At 51.1% G+C, this 15,725-nt stretch overlaps 1 protein-coding gene across 3 annotated transcripts in view; it reads right to left on the bottom strand.

Annotated features, from left to right (window-relative positions):
* The window catches only part of ZNF512 (zinc finger protein 512), a 337,392-nt gene that overhangs the window by 239,222 nt on the left and 82,445 nt on the right, over nt 1-15,725 (bottom strand). For 2 of the 3 annotated variants that reach the window (XM_069605439.1, XM_069605441.1), the window contains one exon: nt 8,539-8,625. The exons of the other annotated variant lie outside the window; for it this stretch is intronic. In XM_069605439.1, the coding sequence (XP_069461540.1) occupies nt 8,539-8,625 (87 nt within the window). The remainder of the gene's footprint in view (nt 1-8,538; nt 8,626-15,725) is intronic. 3 annotated transcript variants of the gene reach the window in all.

The following is a 15,725-nucleotide window of genomic DNA, read 5'->3' as shown; positions in this document are numbered from 1 at the left end:
TGACCGTAGCATTTGAGAGTCTAGGACGCCCTGGCCTTTGCAAGAACCTCTCTGCAATCGGCCGGTATATCGTAGCCTCCAAACTCTAGCGCTGCAGGAGCCAAGCCTGCAGGTTCAGCGACGCCGGGTCGTGGTGGAAGATGGCGCCTCCTTCTCTGGAGAGAAGGTCCGCGTCTGCCGACAGCTTGATGGGAGGGGACGTTGACAAGTCCAGAAGGTCCGGGAACCAGATCTGCCTCGGCCACGCCGGTGCGACGAGCATCATCCTGCACCGGGACCTCTTGAGCTGGCTGATGAGTCGAAGCAGCAACGGAGGGAACGCATACAGGTATAGGCCGTCCCAGGGGAACGAGAACGCATCGCCCATGCTTCTCGGCTGGGGAAACCTGCTGGCGAACCTCTTGCACTTCGAGTTCGTCGCTGTTGCGAACAGGTCGATTTGGGGTTTGCCCCATCGTCGGAAGAGTTGATCCAACTGATCCTGGCGCAGTTCCCACTCGTGACACGCGCGCAGCTCCCTGCTGAGCGAGTCGGCGATGGTGTTGCTTTCTCCTGCCAAGTGGAAGGGAACCAGGAACATCCCCTGGGCAACCGCCCAGTGCCACAGATCCTGTGCCTCCTTGGATAGGGCTGGGGATCTGGTGCCTCCCTGCTTCCGTATGTAAAACATCGTCGTGGTGTTGTCCGTGAAGATCCGCACCACCTTGCCCTTGAGCGACGGGAGGAACGATCTGAGAGCCCAGAACACGGCTCGGAGTTACAGGACGTTGATGTGCAGGAGCCTCTCCTCTGGGAGCCAGAGGCCTCTTGCGTGGAGATCTCCGGTGTGGGCGCCCAAGCCTTCCAGGGAGGCGTCCGTCGTCACCGTCTCCTGGTACGCCGGCGTCTGAAAGTCTTTGCCCGCCATGAGGTGCGCTCGAACGCCCCACCACTGAATCGCCCGCCGGAACACCTCGTTGAGGGGGACCCTGTCTTCGAAGGTGCCCGTCGCCTGCATCCAACGGGCGTCGAGAAATTCTTGAAGAGGGCGCATCCGTAGTCTGCAGAGGCGCACCAGGTAGATGCAAGAGGACATCATCCCCAGGAGGGACTTGATGGACCTCACCCTGGCCAGGTCCGTGGCTATCAGGCGCTGCACTTTGCCTAGAATGGTCTTCGTCTGTTCTTCCGACGGGGCCGCCAGGCGCCTCACTGTATCGAGCTTCGCTCCCAGAAACAGGGCCACCTGCGACGGCACCAGGTGGGACTTCGGGTAGTTTATGGCGAATCCCAGGTTTGTGAGTAGCTGGACGGTCCTCGCAGTGCGTTCGACGGCGAGTTCCCTCGTCCTTGAGCGGATGAGCCAGTCGTCCAGGTAGGGGTAGACATGAATCCCCTGTAGGCGCAGCCTCGCCGCCACTGGTGCTAGGCACTTGGTAAAGACCCTGGGGGCCGACTTCAATCCGAACGGCAGTGCTCTGAATTGGTAGTGGCGTCCCTGGACGACGAACCTGAGGAACTTTCAGTGACTTTTGAGGATGGGAACGTGGAAGTATGCATCCTCCAGGTCCAACGACGATAGAAAGTCGCCTTCCTCTAGCTGTCCCAGTACGTGCTGGAGGGTGACCATCCTGAACTTTTGTGATCTGATGTACTTGTTCAAACGACGAAGGTCCAGGATGGGGCGCCAGCCGCCCGTCTTCTTCCTGAAGAGGAAGTACCTTGAGTACACCCCAGAGCCTCTTGGGGACAAGCTCGATGGCGCCTTTCCTGAGCATCGCCCGTACTTCCAACAGCAGTTGCGGGACGTGATTTTCCTTCCTGGCCACAGGCGGAACGTGAGGGCACTTCTTCAGGAATTCGATAGAGTGTCCTCTTGCCAGGGTATCCAGCACCCAACGGTCGGTGGAGATGGACTTCCACACGCCGACGAAATTCGTCAGCCGGCCTCCCACCGGGGTGCTTCGGTGGGGGCCCGAGACCACGGCCGGTTCAGTCCTGCTTGGAGGTGGTGGGCTTGCCGGCGGCGAGGAGCTCCCTGCTTGCCGCGACCCCTGTAGGCCTCCTGAGACGAGGAGCGTGCCGCCTGGCGGTAGGATGACGAGCAAACGCTGGATCCATTGGAGGCACCCCGTCTGCCTCCGGAGCTTCGAAAGGGCCGTCGTTGCTGAAGGGCTCCTAGGGCGGGGGCCGTCTCCGTGTCCGTTTTTATGGCTTGGAGGGACTCGTCCACCGCCTTCCCGAACAAGTTGCTGCCGTCGAATGGCATGTCCAACACCCTGGAAGGACGTCCTGACGGAAGTCGGTCGCCTGGAGCCAACCCCGTCGTCGTAGGCAAACACCATTGCCCAGCTGGCGGAACCCGGTATCGGCAATATCGGTTGCCACCGTTATGGCGTGGTCCGACGCCACCTCGCCCTCTTGCAGTATTTCCAGGGCCCCGGACCTCTTGTCGTCCGGCAGGAAGTCCAATATGGGGACCAGCTTAAACCAGAGCTCCCTGTCATAACGGGCCACGATCGCCAGGGCGTTGGCCGCTTTGATCGTCGTCGCCGCCAACGAAATGACCCGCCGCCCCATGGCGTCCAACTTCTTTCCCTCGCCGTCCGGCGGGGAATTCGACGTTGAGGCTCCTGACCCCGCCGCTTTCTTCTTTGCCGCCGCCGAGACGACCGAGTCTGGCGTTGGCTGGGCCCTGAGGCACAGGGGAGCGGTTTCGGGGACCCGGTACTACTTCTCGTACATGTCCCGTTTGGCTGGTGCCGTGGAGGGGTTTTTGACAACCGACAGGCCCTCCTCCCAGATGACCGTCTTCCTCTTGGCCTCCCGGCGCTGATAGAGGAAACCTTCCTTTTTCTGCTCCTCCGGGCAGAGCTGGAACAATTCGGACGCCCTGGCGATCATGGCGTGGAATGAGCCAATCTCGTCGGGCGGCGAGGCCCGTGCGACGGGAGACCCGTTCCGTCGTCGCCGTCGCCCTCAGAACCCGTCGTCGAGCCCAACGCACCGTCATCTCCCGACTCGTGGGAGGATGAGGAGGGAACTTTAGGCCTTACGGGGGCGAGCGGAGGAGAGGGTTGAGTCCTCCGTTGTTTGTTCTGAGGATTTCCCGACGGGCCAGGTTGCGGGTCCTCCGGCCTGGGCCGTGGGAATCTCGTCCTTATCTCAGAGCATAAGGACTGGATGGCAGACAAAATGGCTGCCGAGCCATCCTGAGGCCTAGGATCCGGCCTTGCCGGAAGGGAAGGCCGCTCTTCCTCACCATCGTTGTCTTCCTCGGTTATCTCCCGAGGATCTTCCTGACGGGATCGAACCTTCTCGAATTGGACTACGAGGTTCCTCACGGCCTCGGTCAGTTCCTCCTCCGAGGCGGACTCCGAGCTCGAGGAGGGCACTGTGCCCCCCCTCGCTTCTTCCATCATGGCGGCCACGACGATGGGCTGAAAAGAGGATTCCCTCCTTGGCGGCAGGGAAACTCTAGTCCCGGAGGCAGTCTCCGCTGGCGGTGTCTGCCGGCTTGGCAAGAGTCGCCGCGATAGCCTCGATAGAGGCCTTCGCCTGCTGGGTAGGGGCCTTCACCACCTTAGGTGCGGCCCGGGCCTTCTCCTTCGGGGGAGGGGCGACGCCTCACTCCCCCTCTTCCGAGATCGGACGGGGCTTCTCCCGAAGCTTACCCGGGGTCTTGGACTTTCTCTTCCCCGAACCGGAGCGTTGGCTCGTGGTTGACGGTGCCGGGGAAGGTGCGCCCTGCCTGGCGACCGAAGAGCCCGACCTTTCGGCGCTCCTGGAGCCAGCGGACTCGCGGCGCTTGGCCTGGTGTTGGGCCCCCGTCGCCGGGGCACCCGCACAGGACTTAGAAGCCCACTCGGACCCTTTCGTCGTCTTCTCACCCGTCGAGCCCTTCTCCAACCAGCTTGCGAGACGGGATCGACGGTCCCTCATGGTCCGCTCCGACAAGTTCTTGCAGAACTGGCAGTCCTTCTCTACTTGAGTCTTGTCCCCATTAAGACAGTAGAGGCATCGCGAATGTTCGTCTTCCTTAAACACATTCTGCAGCCCGCATCCAGGGCAGCTGCGAAACAGCTTGGGTCCGGGCGACGAACTCGCATCCTGGCCCATCTCGAAGTAGGCCGCAAATCTTCTGGAATCCTCCAAGAAGTTGATTCGACGAAATCTTCACCCTTGAGGGGCGTAGGAAAATCCTGCAACGGGTAGCCGTTAACGGGAGTAGAAACGGTGGAGCTTGAGGCTCGATTAACGGAAAAAATTTGAAAATTCACCTGAAAAAGCGCGAAACACGCAGTAAAAGCTCGAGAGCTAAGCACGAGGACTCCCAACACTTGAACATGCGGTAAAAAACGTGAAGATGTCTGCCAGAGGCGTGGCTTAGGTAGAGGACAATCATTGACTGTGGTCAGTATGACGCAGAGATCAGTGATTGGTTACTACTAGGAAAGACAGATCAGAAACGAAACTGATACTGATTTTTTCTTTACCGAGGATTCCCAGCCTGACGACGGGGAATATTCATGAGCATGTGAATCCATGCCAGACCCCATGCTGGAGAAATTAAATTTATTCGCAAAGTCCTCAATGTCATGGATGAATGGGCCGAAGGAGCCACGATCCTGGGGGGAGATTTCAACCTCATTCAAGACCCCCAAATAGACTGGTGGTCTGCCAGTGGGACGGGACCAAAGGCCCCCACCAAGGACAACTTAGCCATAGGGGACCTATTACAGGAATATTACTGGGTAGATGTGTGGCGAAAATGCTGGCAAACCCTGGGGGGGTTATACCTTTTTCTCTCCTTCCCAGCCCCCATCAGACATTTACCAGGATTGACCTACTACTGATATCGGAGGAAGGAGGAGGGGAGGTTAGTGGCCCTTTGGTTGAACCAATAACCTGGCCAGACCACGAGCTCCTCGTCATGGAATGGCGATTACAAAATACACCAAAATCATACAGGTGGCGCTGTAGCGACACCCTCATAAGGAACCAGGTGTTCAGGGAATTCCTATGAAAGGAAATTGAAGCCTTCTTTGTAACAAACGATACTGTAGAGGTCCCTATGGCCACAGTTTGGGAGGCAGCGAAGGCCACCTTTAGGGGTCTCCTTATCGCAGAGGGCGCAAGAAAGAAACGGGAGAGAGCCCTAATAGAATCCAAACTCCGAGAGGACCTAAGGGTACTGAGAGCACAGCTCACAAAAGACACTGTAGACCGTGAAAACCTCCTTAGCGAAATGAGAGATAAAAGACAGGCCCTACACACAATTCTAATTGGGGAAGTGGTCAAAAGAATGAGATACACTAAGCAACGATACTATGAGAAGGGAGACAAAGTTGGAACACTCTTAGCACATAGGCTTAGAGGAAACAAAGCAGATAGGCGGATAGAGAAGGTCAGAGACGGAGCAGGTAGAGTCCAGATGACAGCCAAACATATAGCCACATCCTTTGCGGGCTTCTACGAAACGCTCTACAAGAGGCAAGAGGGAGAATCACTAGAAGACATCCATAGCTATCTTAGGGAACATCCTCTGCCTAAACTTACAGACTCAGAGAGGGAGACTTTGGAAAGGGAAATAACAGAGGAAGAGGTGGAGGAGGCCATCAAAAAACTGAAAGTAGATAAGACTCCCAGGGAAGATGGCTACACAGCCGACTTTTACAAACAATATCAACCGCTATTGACACAACCACTGGCCAAACTCTTCAACCAGATTAAAACCTCGACAAACATTCCACCAACATTCCTGCATGCCTTGATCACGGTAATTCCCAAGCCTGGCAGGGACCTGATGGAACCTGGCTCGTATAGGCCTATCTCGCTTCTGAACACAGATGCGAAGATCTTTACTAGGATCCTAGCGACACGCCTAGAAAAATGCCTCCCTAGACTGATACACCCAGATCAAGTCGGCTTTGTGATGAATAGGCAGGGGGCCGACAGCATGCGCAAGACTCTGCACATACGGAGTTCAAAAAAAGTTAAAACAGAGGGCGCCCTTCTCCTGTCCCTAGACGCGGAGAAGGCAGTTGATAGGGTGAGCTGGGTCTTGTCTTCCCTAGGGATGGGACCCAAATGGCGGGGTTGGTTGTCCGCTCTCTACTCAAGCCCCACAGCGAAAGTGGTAGTTAATGGATGTGAATCGGAGGACTTCCCATTGGGAAGAGGCACAAGACAAGGGTGCCCACTGTCCCCCCTTATATACGCCCTGGTGATGGAGCCCTGGGCTATAGCGATCAGGGCCAACGACAAGATTCAGGGCATCAAGATGGGGGAAACCGACCACAAAATAACCTTATTTGCAGACAATGTATTACTATACCTTTCCAACCCATCTCAATCTGTCCCAGAAGTGCTAAACGACCCCAGCGATCTACAAGGTAAACTTAGACAAATCGGTCGCATTCCCGGTAGGCCAACTCAATGAGATAGAAGAACAATACGTCGAAACCCTCCCATTTTGTAATCAACCCGAGGGGTTTTGTCACCTAGGTATTCAGATACCATCGGTCTAGCCGATCTTTTTAGAGTAAACTATCCCCCTCTGGTCGGCAATCAAGCGTGAACTTGAGCGTTTGACAAAATTCGGCCTCTCATGGATGGCATGCCTTAACTCCATTAAGATGGTGATCCTCCCTAAATTTGTGTATCTCTTCCAGATGCTCCCAACTGAAATACCAAAACCATTCCTCCTGGAGATCAAGCGGACCCTCCTCCGCTACCTCTGGGCGGAAAAATCTCACAGAATCGCATATGACACTTTGATACGGCCTAAAGATGTGGGCGAAGTCAATTTCCCAGACATGGACACATACTACAAGGCATCACAGCTCCGAATCCTGGTGGATCACCTGATGATGGGCCAGAAAAAGCAATGGTTGTGCCTGGACAACTTGCCCTTCTCCCCAGTCACACTAGACGAGTGGTTATGGGTCCCTAAAGCAAGTATCCCCAAAGGAATTTTGAAACACCCAGTCCTGGGGGTATTGTGGTCCATATGGAAGGAAGGGGGTTACCTTAGGTGGCTCACAACGTGGACCTCACCTCTGAGCTGCATTTGGGCTCCCCCACTCTGGGAGGGGATCAATGAGCCACTGGCTTTCCAGCGGCGGTACGAGGCGGGCCTTTGTAGAGCTGGGAAGCTCTGGAGGGATGGGGCATTTATATCACTGGGGGACTTGAAGGATGCCCTGGGCCTCCCTGACCGAAAGCAGATGGGGTGACATACTTAGGCGGGATCTAACAGACTTTAAGAAGTTCCTCATCACACATAAGGGAACCAAAGGGGTTATATCACGACTCTATGGCTTCCTGCTACTCTCAACCCCATGGGACCCCCCATCCGCCCAGCTCCAATGGGGGAGGGATCTGGGTACACCCATTGCTGAAAAGAGGTGGCTCAAGATATGTAGACAGGCCAACCGCTCCACAGCTGCACTCCAATACCGCCACCAGGCCCTTAAACTGATCCATTGATGGCACTACCCCCCCCCTACAGAGGATTGCCAGAATGAAAAAGGGATACCACCCACACTGCTGGAAATGTCACACCGAAAAGGGAGACTATATACATATGTGGTGGAAGTGTCGGGTGGTACAAACTTATTGGAAGGAGGTTCTGTCCTGGATAAAGGAAGTAGATGGGATGGAGAGGACCTTATCCCCCGGCTAATGTTGTTTGGCATTGAGGTGGAAGGAGGTCCAAAGGTTAAACATGACCATATGCTACAGGTGATGTTGGTAGCCGCCAAAAGTTGTTGGGCCCAAAGATGGAAATCACCCCAACCCCCTGGGGAGAAGGAATGGGTCGCTAAAACACGGACAATATATGACATGGAATTTTTGACCCACCTGCTTGACGAATCCAAGTCAAATATTGAGAGCCTATGGCTTCCCTTTTTCGACAAATACGGGAAAACAGCATAAGGCACTCAATACAACCCTGACCACCTCCCAGGTCGGAACATCACGGACTACTCACCCCACCTTGACCGTGAAGATGTTGCCCAGAACCAGAGCGGCTCCCCAGATGTGTGGGCCCTGGCGTGTTGAGTGACCCGTACCCACCCTGAAATTGCCCTATGCCCGTGTCACACCCTTGTTAGACAGCGAAGTTGATTCTATTGCTATTACTGCTCTCTGAACCATGGTATGGAAGGGGGGGGGGGGGGGAGGGAGAGGGAGGGAAGGGCTGAAAAGGGAAATAAGTTGTGTTTAAAAAATTTATTTTTTCATCTGTAATGTTGATTTTGTCGACTTTATGATTGCATTACTTATGTTATAACCATGAAAACCTTAATAAAAACTGAATTTTCAAAAAAAAAAAAGATGGGGTACCTACAATTGTGCAAAATGTATTGCTACTTCAGCCGTTGGGTCATGCAAGAACAAAACCCAGTGACTGCTAAACATAGAAGCAAAATGAGGCTACTGAGCCCCACCTTTAACATGTTGGAAGACTCTTTGGTCTGACCTCTTGTCCTCCCTCAACCCATCGCAAAGGATAAATTACGTGCAAACCAGTGTGGTGAAAGATTGAATTACCTGGAAGAGTCTCGGTGCCATTTGCAATTTCATCTTCTTCGTCGTCTTCATCTTCGTGAAGTCGACGCTTCTTGGCAGATGTCCCCACTGCAGTGACAAGGAGGTACACAGTTAGATGAACCACGGTTGGGTCACAGTATTGCTCCCAGGTAACCATGAAAAACGGGATGCTGCCCTCCCCTCTTCCCTGCATGCATCAGCACAGTATTTGGAATGGACACTTTGTGAATGAACATTTATACAGAAGGTACAGTGAAAGATCCTGCCTTGGCCCCTTATAAGCAAGTTGTGAGCCTGTAAAATCCATCCCAACTGGCCTTTACATCAATGAGCTTAAAGGAATGGTCTACAATGGAGTGCACCAGAAGCTAGAAAATCTATTTTCAGCAGAGTGGGCTTGGTCTAGTTAGACGTAGAGCATGAGACAAAGCAAACCTCCTGCAGAGTCAATGCCTCCCCGCCCCAGGGCTTTAAGTGGGGTAAGAAATTGAGGGGGGGGCCCTCATTTGGGGGCGTGGCTTGTGGGAGGGGCATGGCCTAAAAAGTACGCAAATCGTAGGGTATACACACAAATATATATAAATGTTATATATTTGTGTGCGTACCTTACTATGGTGTGTGTACTGTGCAAGCCATCTTTTCTAACATATTTCTATGTTTATAAAAGATGGCTTGCACAGTACACACACCATAGTAAGGACGCACACAGATATATAACATTTATATATATATATTTTTTTTTTATTGTTTAATCACATTGGATTTTTACAATACAGCTTTTCTCAACGTTTCAAACGATTATTTATCTAGTCAGTTTTTCGCTTTCTATGTGCAGTTTGTATTTTTGACGGTTCATTTGCTGGATATTGCGGTCACAATTGTCTTTGTTCTTGGTGACACCCATTGTTGTTGAGTAGTTGTTGGTCAATGTATTCTAACATTTTTGGTACTGCAACTTGCCATGTGATTTGATCACCCCCAATGAGCCTACACCACCAAGTATTTTCCTCGTGTAATATGTTAAAGCCGGGCATGTGTGACAGATACTGTTGTCTAATGAGATTCGTTGCTGGGCATGACATGAGCAGATGTCTTATTGTTTCTTTAACGGGGTGGCTGGCATTGTTGCAGAATCGACATTCATTAGTTGCTGTTTGTCCTCTAATATACAGTATCTCATTTGTTTTCATTATATTGAGTCGTGCTCGTAAGATTAAATTTTGCACCTTTTTGTTTGGAAATTGGTTTATGAAGCCTTGTAGTACGTTTCGTTTCAATATATTATGTGGTAAGTGAGCCATGAGTTTCGATCTTGTTGTAACGTCGATCGTCATTGCGCAGTCTGCATCTTTAATTTTTTGTAGGATTTTGCATGGATTTTCAATCAGTTCTTGTTCATCCGATGCTATGTCACATAGTACACCTAGGTTTTCCTATATATATTTGTGTGTATACCCTACGGTTTGCCTAGTTTTAGGCCATCTTTCTTAAACATTTCGGGTTTATAAAAGATGGCTTTGAAAGTACACAATTCAAGCCATCTTTTAAAAAGCTTTGACTACGGACACAATTGTCCGTCGGCAAAGCTTTATAAAAGATGGCTTGAATTGTGTACTTTCAAAGCCATCTTTCATAAACCTCTAAATATGTCGAGGAATCCCCAGGTTCGCCGAGGGTTAAAGACGCCTCTGCGACCTGGGGAAACAAAGGGACAGTAACCGCCTCTGGTGACCTCTCGCGCGAGGGGTCACCAGAGGAAGTTACTCTGACTGACAGAAGTGTTAGCCAGGCACAGCATCGCTGTGGCTGGCTGCCACTTTTGTCAGATCGCCTGACTTCATGGCAGACGCATGCATCTCCCGTTGCGGCTGCGGCCGCGACGGGATAATGCATCCTGCCAATGTTGCGGGCGGTGGGACGGGGCCCCGGCTCAGCCCCACTTTTTGGAGACTGCCATGGCCCAGCCCCGGCAGGCCCCGGCCCACTTTAAGCACTGCCCCACCCCCAACACCCGAAGTAGAATATTGCACACAGGTGCATTTCCTCAACTCCCACAATCACTGCTGAACAGAGATCATCGTTGAGGTGTGGGGGAGAATGCCAATGATCGTTTGGGGCATGATCGAGAAACAGGTTTGCTTGACTTGCAGGAAATTCTGCGTCATACTGAAATTAGCCCAAGAAAGGAGTGGATGAGCTATGAGAGGGCAGGACAACTGATAGGCACAAGGGTAAAGGGTTGTGGCAAACCACAGAATGGGCAGAGGAGCAGTAATAGACAAAGGTAGTGTCACATTAAGAATGGGGGTGGAGTGGGCAAGACTGTAATGTGACCTTAGTCTGTGTGTGGGCAAAAGACCCAGGAGGCTGCCCTAGGGAATAGAACCTGTGCAAGGTAGGGCATGAGCAGAGACTTCTTTCTGGGTGCCTCCACAAGTAAGGCGAAATGACGGCCTGTGGTTTTCAATTCCCAGATCCCAGGCAACCCTCCACCCCTTATCGCGGTCCTTGCTGCAAGAAAACAAAAGAGGGAGAACAAGTGAGACAACAGCAGAAAGCGAGAGAGAAAGACAGTGGATGAGAAAGAAAATGGAGATGGTGGCAGTCTGTAGAGACCAATGATAAGAGTGGATGGGGATTGTAAGCAGTTAGGTAGGCAAGTGGAGAAGCAACTAAGGAGACAAGAAAGTGAACTCGGTCCCCTTCGCTGCATTAACAAAATGTCCAAAATGTTCTTTGTCACAAACACTCGAGTACACCATTGCCACAACTATAGCTAAGCAGCTCACCTACCACAAAAAGTATCCCAGCCTGCCACAGATCTGTGTGAAATTAATACTTCCTGAAAGTATCAATCAGGATTTACAGACAGGGATTGGAATCACTAGGAGCTCTTCCTTGTAGCCTAGGAGAGCCTGGTTAGTGTGAAACTAGCCTAGGAGAGCCTGGTTAGTTAGTGCGAGACCAACAACTACAAGAGCTACCTTTGACTGCTGTGCCTCAAATAGTGCCATACAAATATACAAATGTATGTTCTGTGTTTGAGAATGTTTGATGAAGCATATCCAGGTCGGACTATTCAGCTCTTCACCCCTTTGAGGCCAATTAAAGTAAAAAAAACGAGAGCTGGGTAATGTTAGGAAAGTTTTACCTTTTTGCAAATGTCCTTCCATATTCTAGGCATCATACTAAAATGCAGACAAAATAAATGCTGATTTTACCATTACTTCGCATTTGCGATAAACAGAAATCCAGACTCCCATTACGACCACTAGGGGCAGTGGGGGGACAAAAGAAATTAAAATAACATTTTAAAAAAGGGCCCCTGTGGCGCCAACTCCGACCCTCTAAAAGGTAAGTAGATTTGGGGGAGTAGCGGGAGGCAGGGAACTAGTGATCAATGTGATCACTGCGCTGCAGCGTAATGGAAGTCGACATTATGGGCGGCGCAGTGAACACACAGATCCATAGTCTATAGACCCCCAAACCTTTTGCTATTGTTTTTTCATCCAGTCCTGCATTTTTACAGTGAAGCCTTTACTGGGCTTTTTTTTGCTCACATGTTATGGGGAAATCTGACTGGTCCAGGCCATCAGTACTGGGAAACTTAGTTTCCCTAAGTCTTTATACTTTCTTGCCACTTTTGGTAAATGTATCATGGCACAATGCATATTCCAAAGGAGTGTAGGGGAGGACTGGTCCAGGAGACCCCTCTCGCCTGCGTTTTCTCCCCAGGTGAGGGCTATGGCTCATTGGGCGTCCCCTCGTGCCACCCGGGCCCAGGTGGTGGAGGGCTCACCCGCTGGAGACATTGCCCACACGTATTGATTGCCACACAAATTAAGCTAGGCCCAGAAACCATTTTTTGTCTGGTAAAGATGGTGTGAGCTCAGCGCACTGTAGCGCGGCCCCCACCCTTGGAGAGTCTCATCCCTGTTGCCGCAGCACCCTGGCAGATCCGCTGCGAGCACGTTCCCACGAACAAGACGGACATGAGCTAGCGCAATACGCTAACATTGTAACAGTTCACCTCCCGCAGTGTATCATCACTATCAGCATGACCCGGCCAGCAGGCCTGAACAATGAGAAGAACGGTAAAATGGTCATCAGATGGCAGACAGTCTTTATATATATATATATATATATATATATATATATTAATGTCAAGACCACTTGCAAAGTATGCTTTCTTCCACAAAATCTCTTATATTACAAACGCCTGTAGAATGTATTAAAATGAGAGAGCGTGCTCCCATGATATAAGCAATGGTGAGCCCACACCATTGCAGGTGGATGCTAATGATAAAGGAACGCTCCAGGGATCTGTTTGTTGCGTGTATCACTGGGCAACCTACCTCCCATGGTTTTGCGCCATAACTAAGCTAATGCTGCTAGAGTACACGAGAAAACGAATGCAACTATACTATGAACTCATGTAAAGGATGCGCGAGAATGCACTTATCATGTGTGTATGTCTAAGCCCCTTATGTGCCACCACCGTCACGTACAGTGGCGGGTCATTTTCTATGTACTCCACCGACCCGACTACTACCTCATTTACTGCGAATGTATATGCATGTAACTAAAATACTGTAGCTGTTAGATCAGAGTGTACAAATATGGCGCTTGGACTGGGTATAATCAAGACACATCCAGCAAAGTTTAAATGCATGTTTTAAAGTGATTTGAATAAGTATTATAGAAAGTGTTCAAATGTTTGTGATGTCTTTACCTAAATTTGGCAACACACGAGGGAGATACCTTTGTGAATGCGTGCAAGGCCATTCCCCCTCCCACCCTGTGAAGGCTGCCAAGACATGAGAGCAGAGGCCCGCTCTGCGCTATCCCACCTCCCCCGACCAGACTGGAGCCGCTTCAAAGATTTGTAGCCCCCACTGCAGCACCCAAGGCCGCGACCAGCCACCTGCATTATTTACAGCACAGCAGTAAACCTTTGTCTAAACTCACGCGCCCCCTCGTAAACCACACAACCCAACGGACCATCTCAGACTTATGGCCCTGTGCAATCAGGACACCCAACACTTTGACAACACACAGGGAACATCCATAACAACTTCTAACAAGGCAGAAAGACCTGTACCGCCCGCCCCAGGCCCCGAAGCTTAGCCCCTCGACCTATGGCCCCGGTCAACAGGACACGGGTAACCAGGCCCCGATGTATTACCTCCAGACCCTTCACAAGGTGCATTCTTCCTGTGTTGCATTAACCTGTAAAATAACCTATTGGAAGATTTACTAAAGAGAATAACACTGTAAATGACTGAATGACTGCGGTGTGCATGGCCGAGGGCAAATAAGTCAGGAAAGGCATTCATCTCTGCCACAGGCCGCCTCGGCACACCAACACCGCCCGGATGAACTCAAGCTGACCTGCCAGGCCCAGCCCAACCCACGAGGGTGACCAGTGACGTCCTCCAGCCAAGACCAACCACACCGCAGCAGCACCTATAGTTAGTCGTCGCCACCCAATCCCAATGAACTTGTGTCCCCTATAGTATGTAGGTTTTGATGACGCTTTTTGTAAATATATACGCCTGTCTTTGCTATTGTCAGACAGAGTGCTCTCGGAGGTTGCAGAGTTCTTTGCATGCCCTATTCTGATTGATAAACTCCCATTTACGCTCACCCGCACTCTGTCTTGGCCTTATTCACATTTTTGGGAGAGTCCTTCATTGTCTCTCATTGTGGGGAGGATCGAGCTGTTTGGGGACGCTTGCTTTCAGGAGTGCAATGGGGGTCTTTTGTTTTGCCCAAGACAATTACCTCGAGGGAATTTTTGATTACTTTTAGATGTGCTAAGGAACAGACTGGTGGTGACAGTTGCCTTTTCTCTATTTTTGAAGTATTTTGTGTTAGCATAAACGCGTTTACCGTGTTTGGCTACTGACTGTGTCTAGTGTCCAAACATTGCCGTGCCACAAGGTCTTTGGTCTGTCCTTTGGCCATCTTGTAGTTTGGCCTTCTTCCTGCCCATCCAGGTCAGGAAAGGAAATTCCTTTTAGGGTCATGCACTTCCCCAGGAAAGTTAGCTTTTTTGAGGATTAGTGCATGTCACGTGTGGTGGCTCCTGGGAAGTGGGCTGGGACGGTCTGGTTCCAGTATGTCTGGTGTGCATGCAGATATCCAGTGATTGTACCGAATACAAAATCAAGACCGAATCTTAAACGAATAAAAAACAATGAACAAATGAAGAATATATATAAATTTACTCTCTGGCTCTCTGGTTGGTGTGCTTTTATCAGCGACTGCACTGTGAATTTAGGAGTGCTCCTCCACCTACTTGCGGAAACGTCAGTTACAACAAGATATATATATATATATATATATATATGGTGGGTAACGGGTTAAATCTCCGAGACTCCCTAGCCCCTACAAATGTTTTTTTTTTCCGTTTCTTTGGGTTCGGTAAAACTTTATTTTTTGATTTGTTAAAATCACATAGAACCGTGCACAAGGCCTTCAGTGGGCCATGACTGGACCACTGCTGGCGTGCATGTGCGAGGCAGATCTTTCCATTGGTGTGCTGAGTATGAGCACTCAACTAACTTCAGATAAGAGGAAGGGTCCGGCAGTTATGCCAGCAGTTAAGAAGGAGCCAAGAACCCTGACAAGCCGAGCAGACAAAGGAAGAGCCAGAGAAGAGCTGAAGGGAGGCTGGGCAACCAAATCTTGCTGCTGACCTGATGTAGCCCTGCTTGGCGACTGATCCCAGAAGACCCCAATTGGTGCATCGACACCTTGGAGTGGTGGGGCCAACAATTCCGGATGTCTCCTGGTAGCCTAGGAAGTGAGCCTCTTCGGATGTGCCAACCAGTGGGCTGACCATCTCAAGTTTGGGCTACCATGCTAGGAGCATCACTGTCCCACGTTAAAGGTTGGGACTCCCGGAATCGACATCCAATCCAACAAGAGGCCCTGCTGCCGAATTTAGACTTCCCAGCATCTACGGGTTGACAGCTGTGTCCCTTTGTGTCGCTGTGCAGCAGTGGCAATCACTGAAACGTGTTTTCCGCGTTGTGTCCACTGCCTTGAAGAGGGCTGCAGTGGTTCTTCTTGCATTCTTCCTCCGGAACAGATTGCAAGAAATCCTGTGACAAACCAGACCCGTCTCTACACCCGCGGTGCTATGACATCTGTGACCCAAAGAAACGGCGAGAAAATCTACC

Source organism: Ambystoma mexicanum, chromosome 4p (assembly GCF_040938575.1).
Source record: "Ambystoma mexicanum isolate Mex_15411 chromosome 4p, UKY_AmexF1_1, whole genome shotgun sequence".
NCBI lineage: Eukaryota > Metazoa > Chordata > Amphibia > Caudata > Ambystomatidae > Ambystoma > Ambystoma mexicanum.
This window is presented reverse-complemented; position numbering and strand designations above follow the sequence as displayed.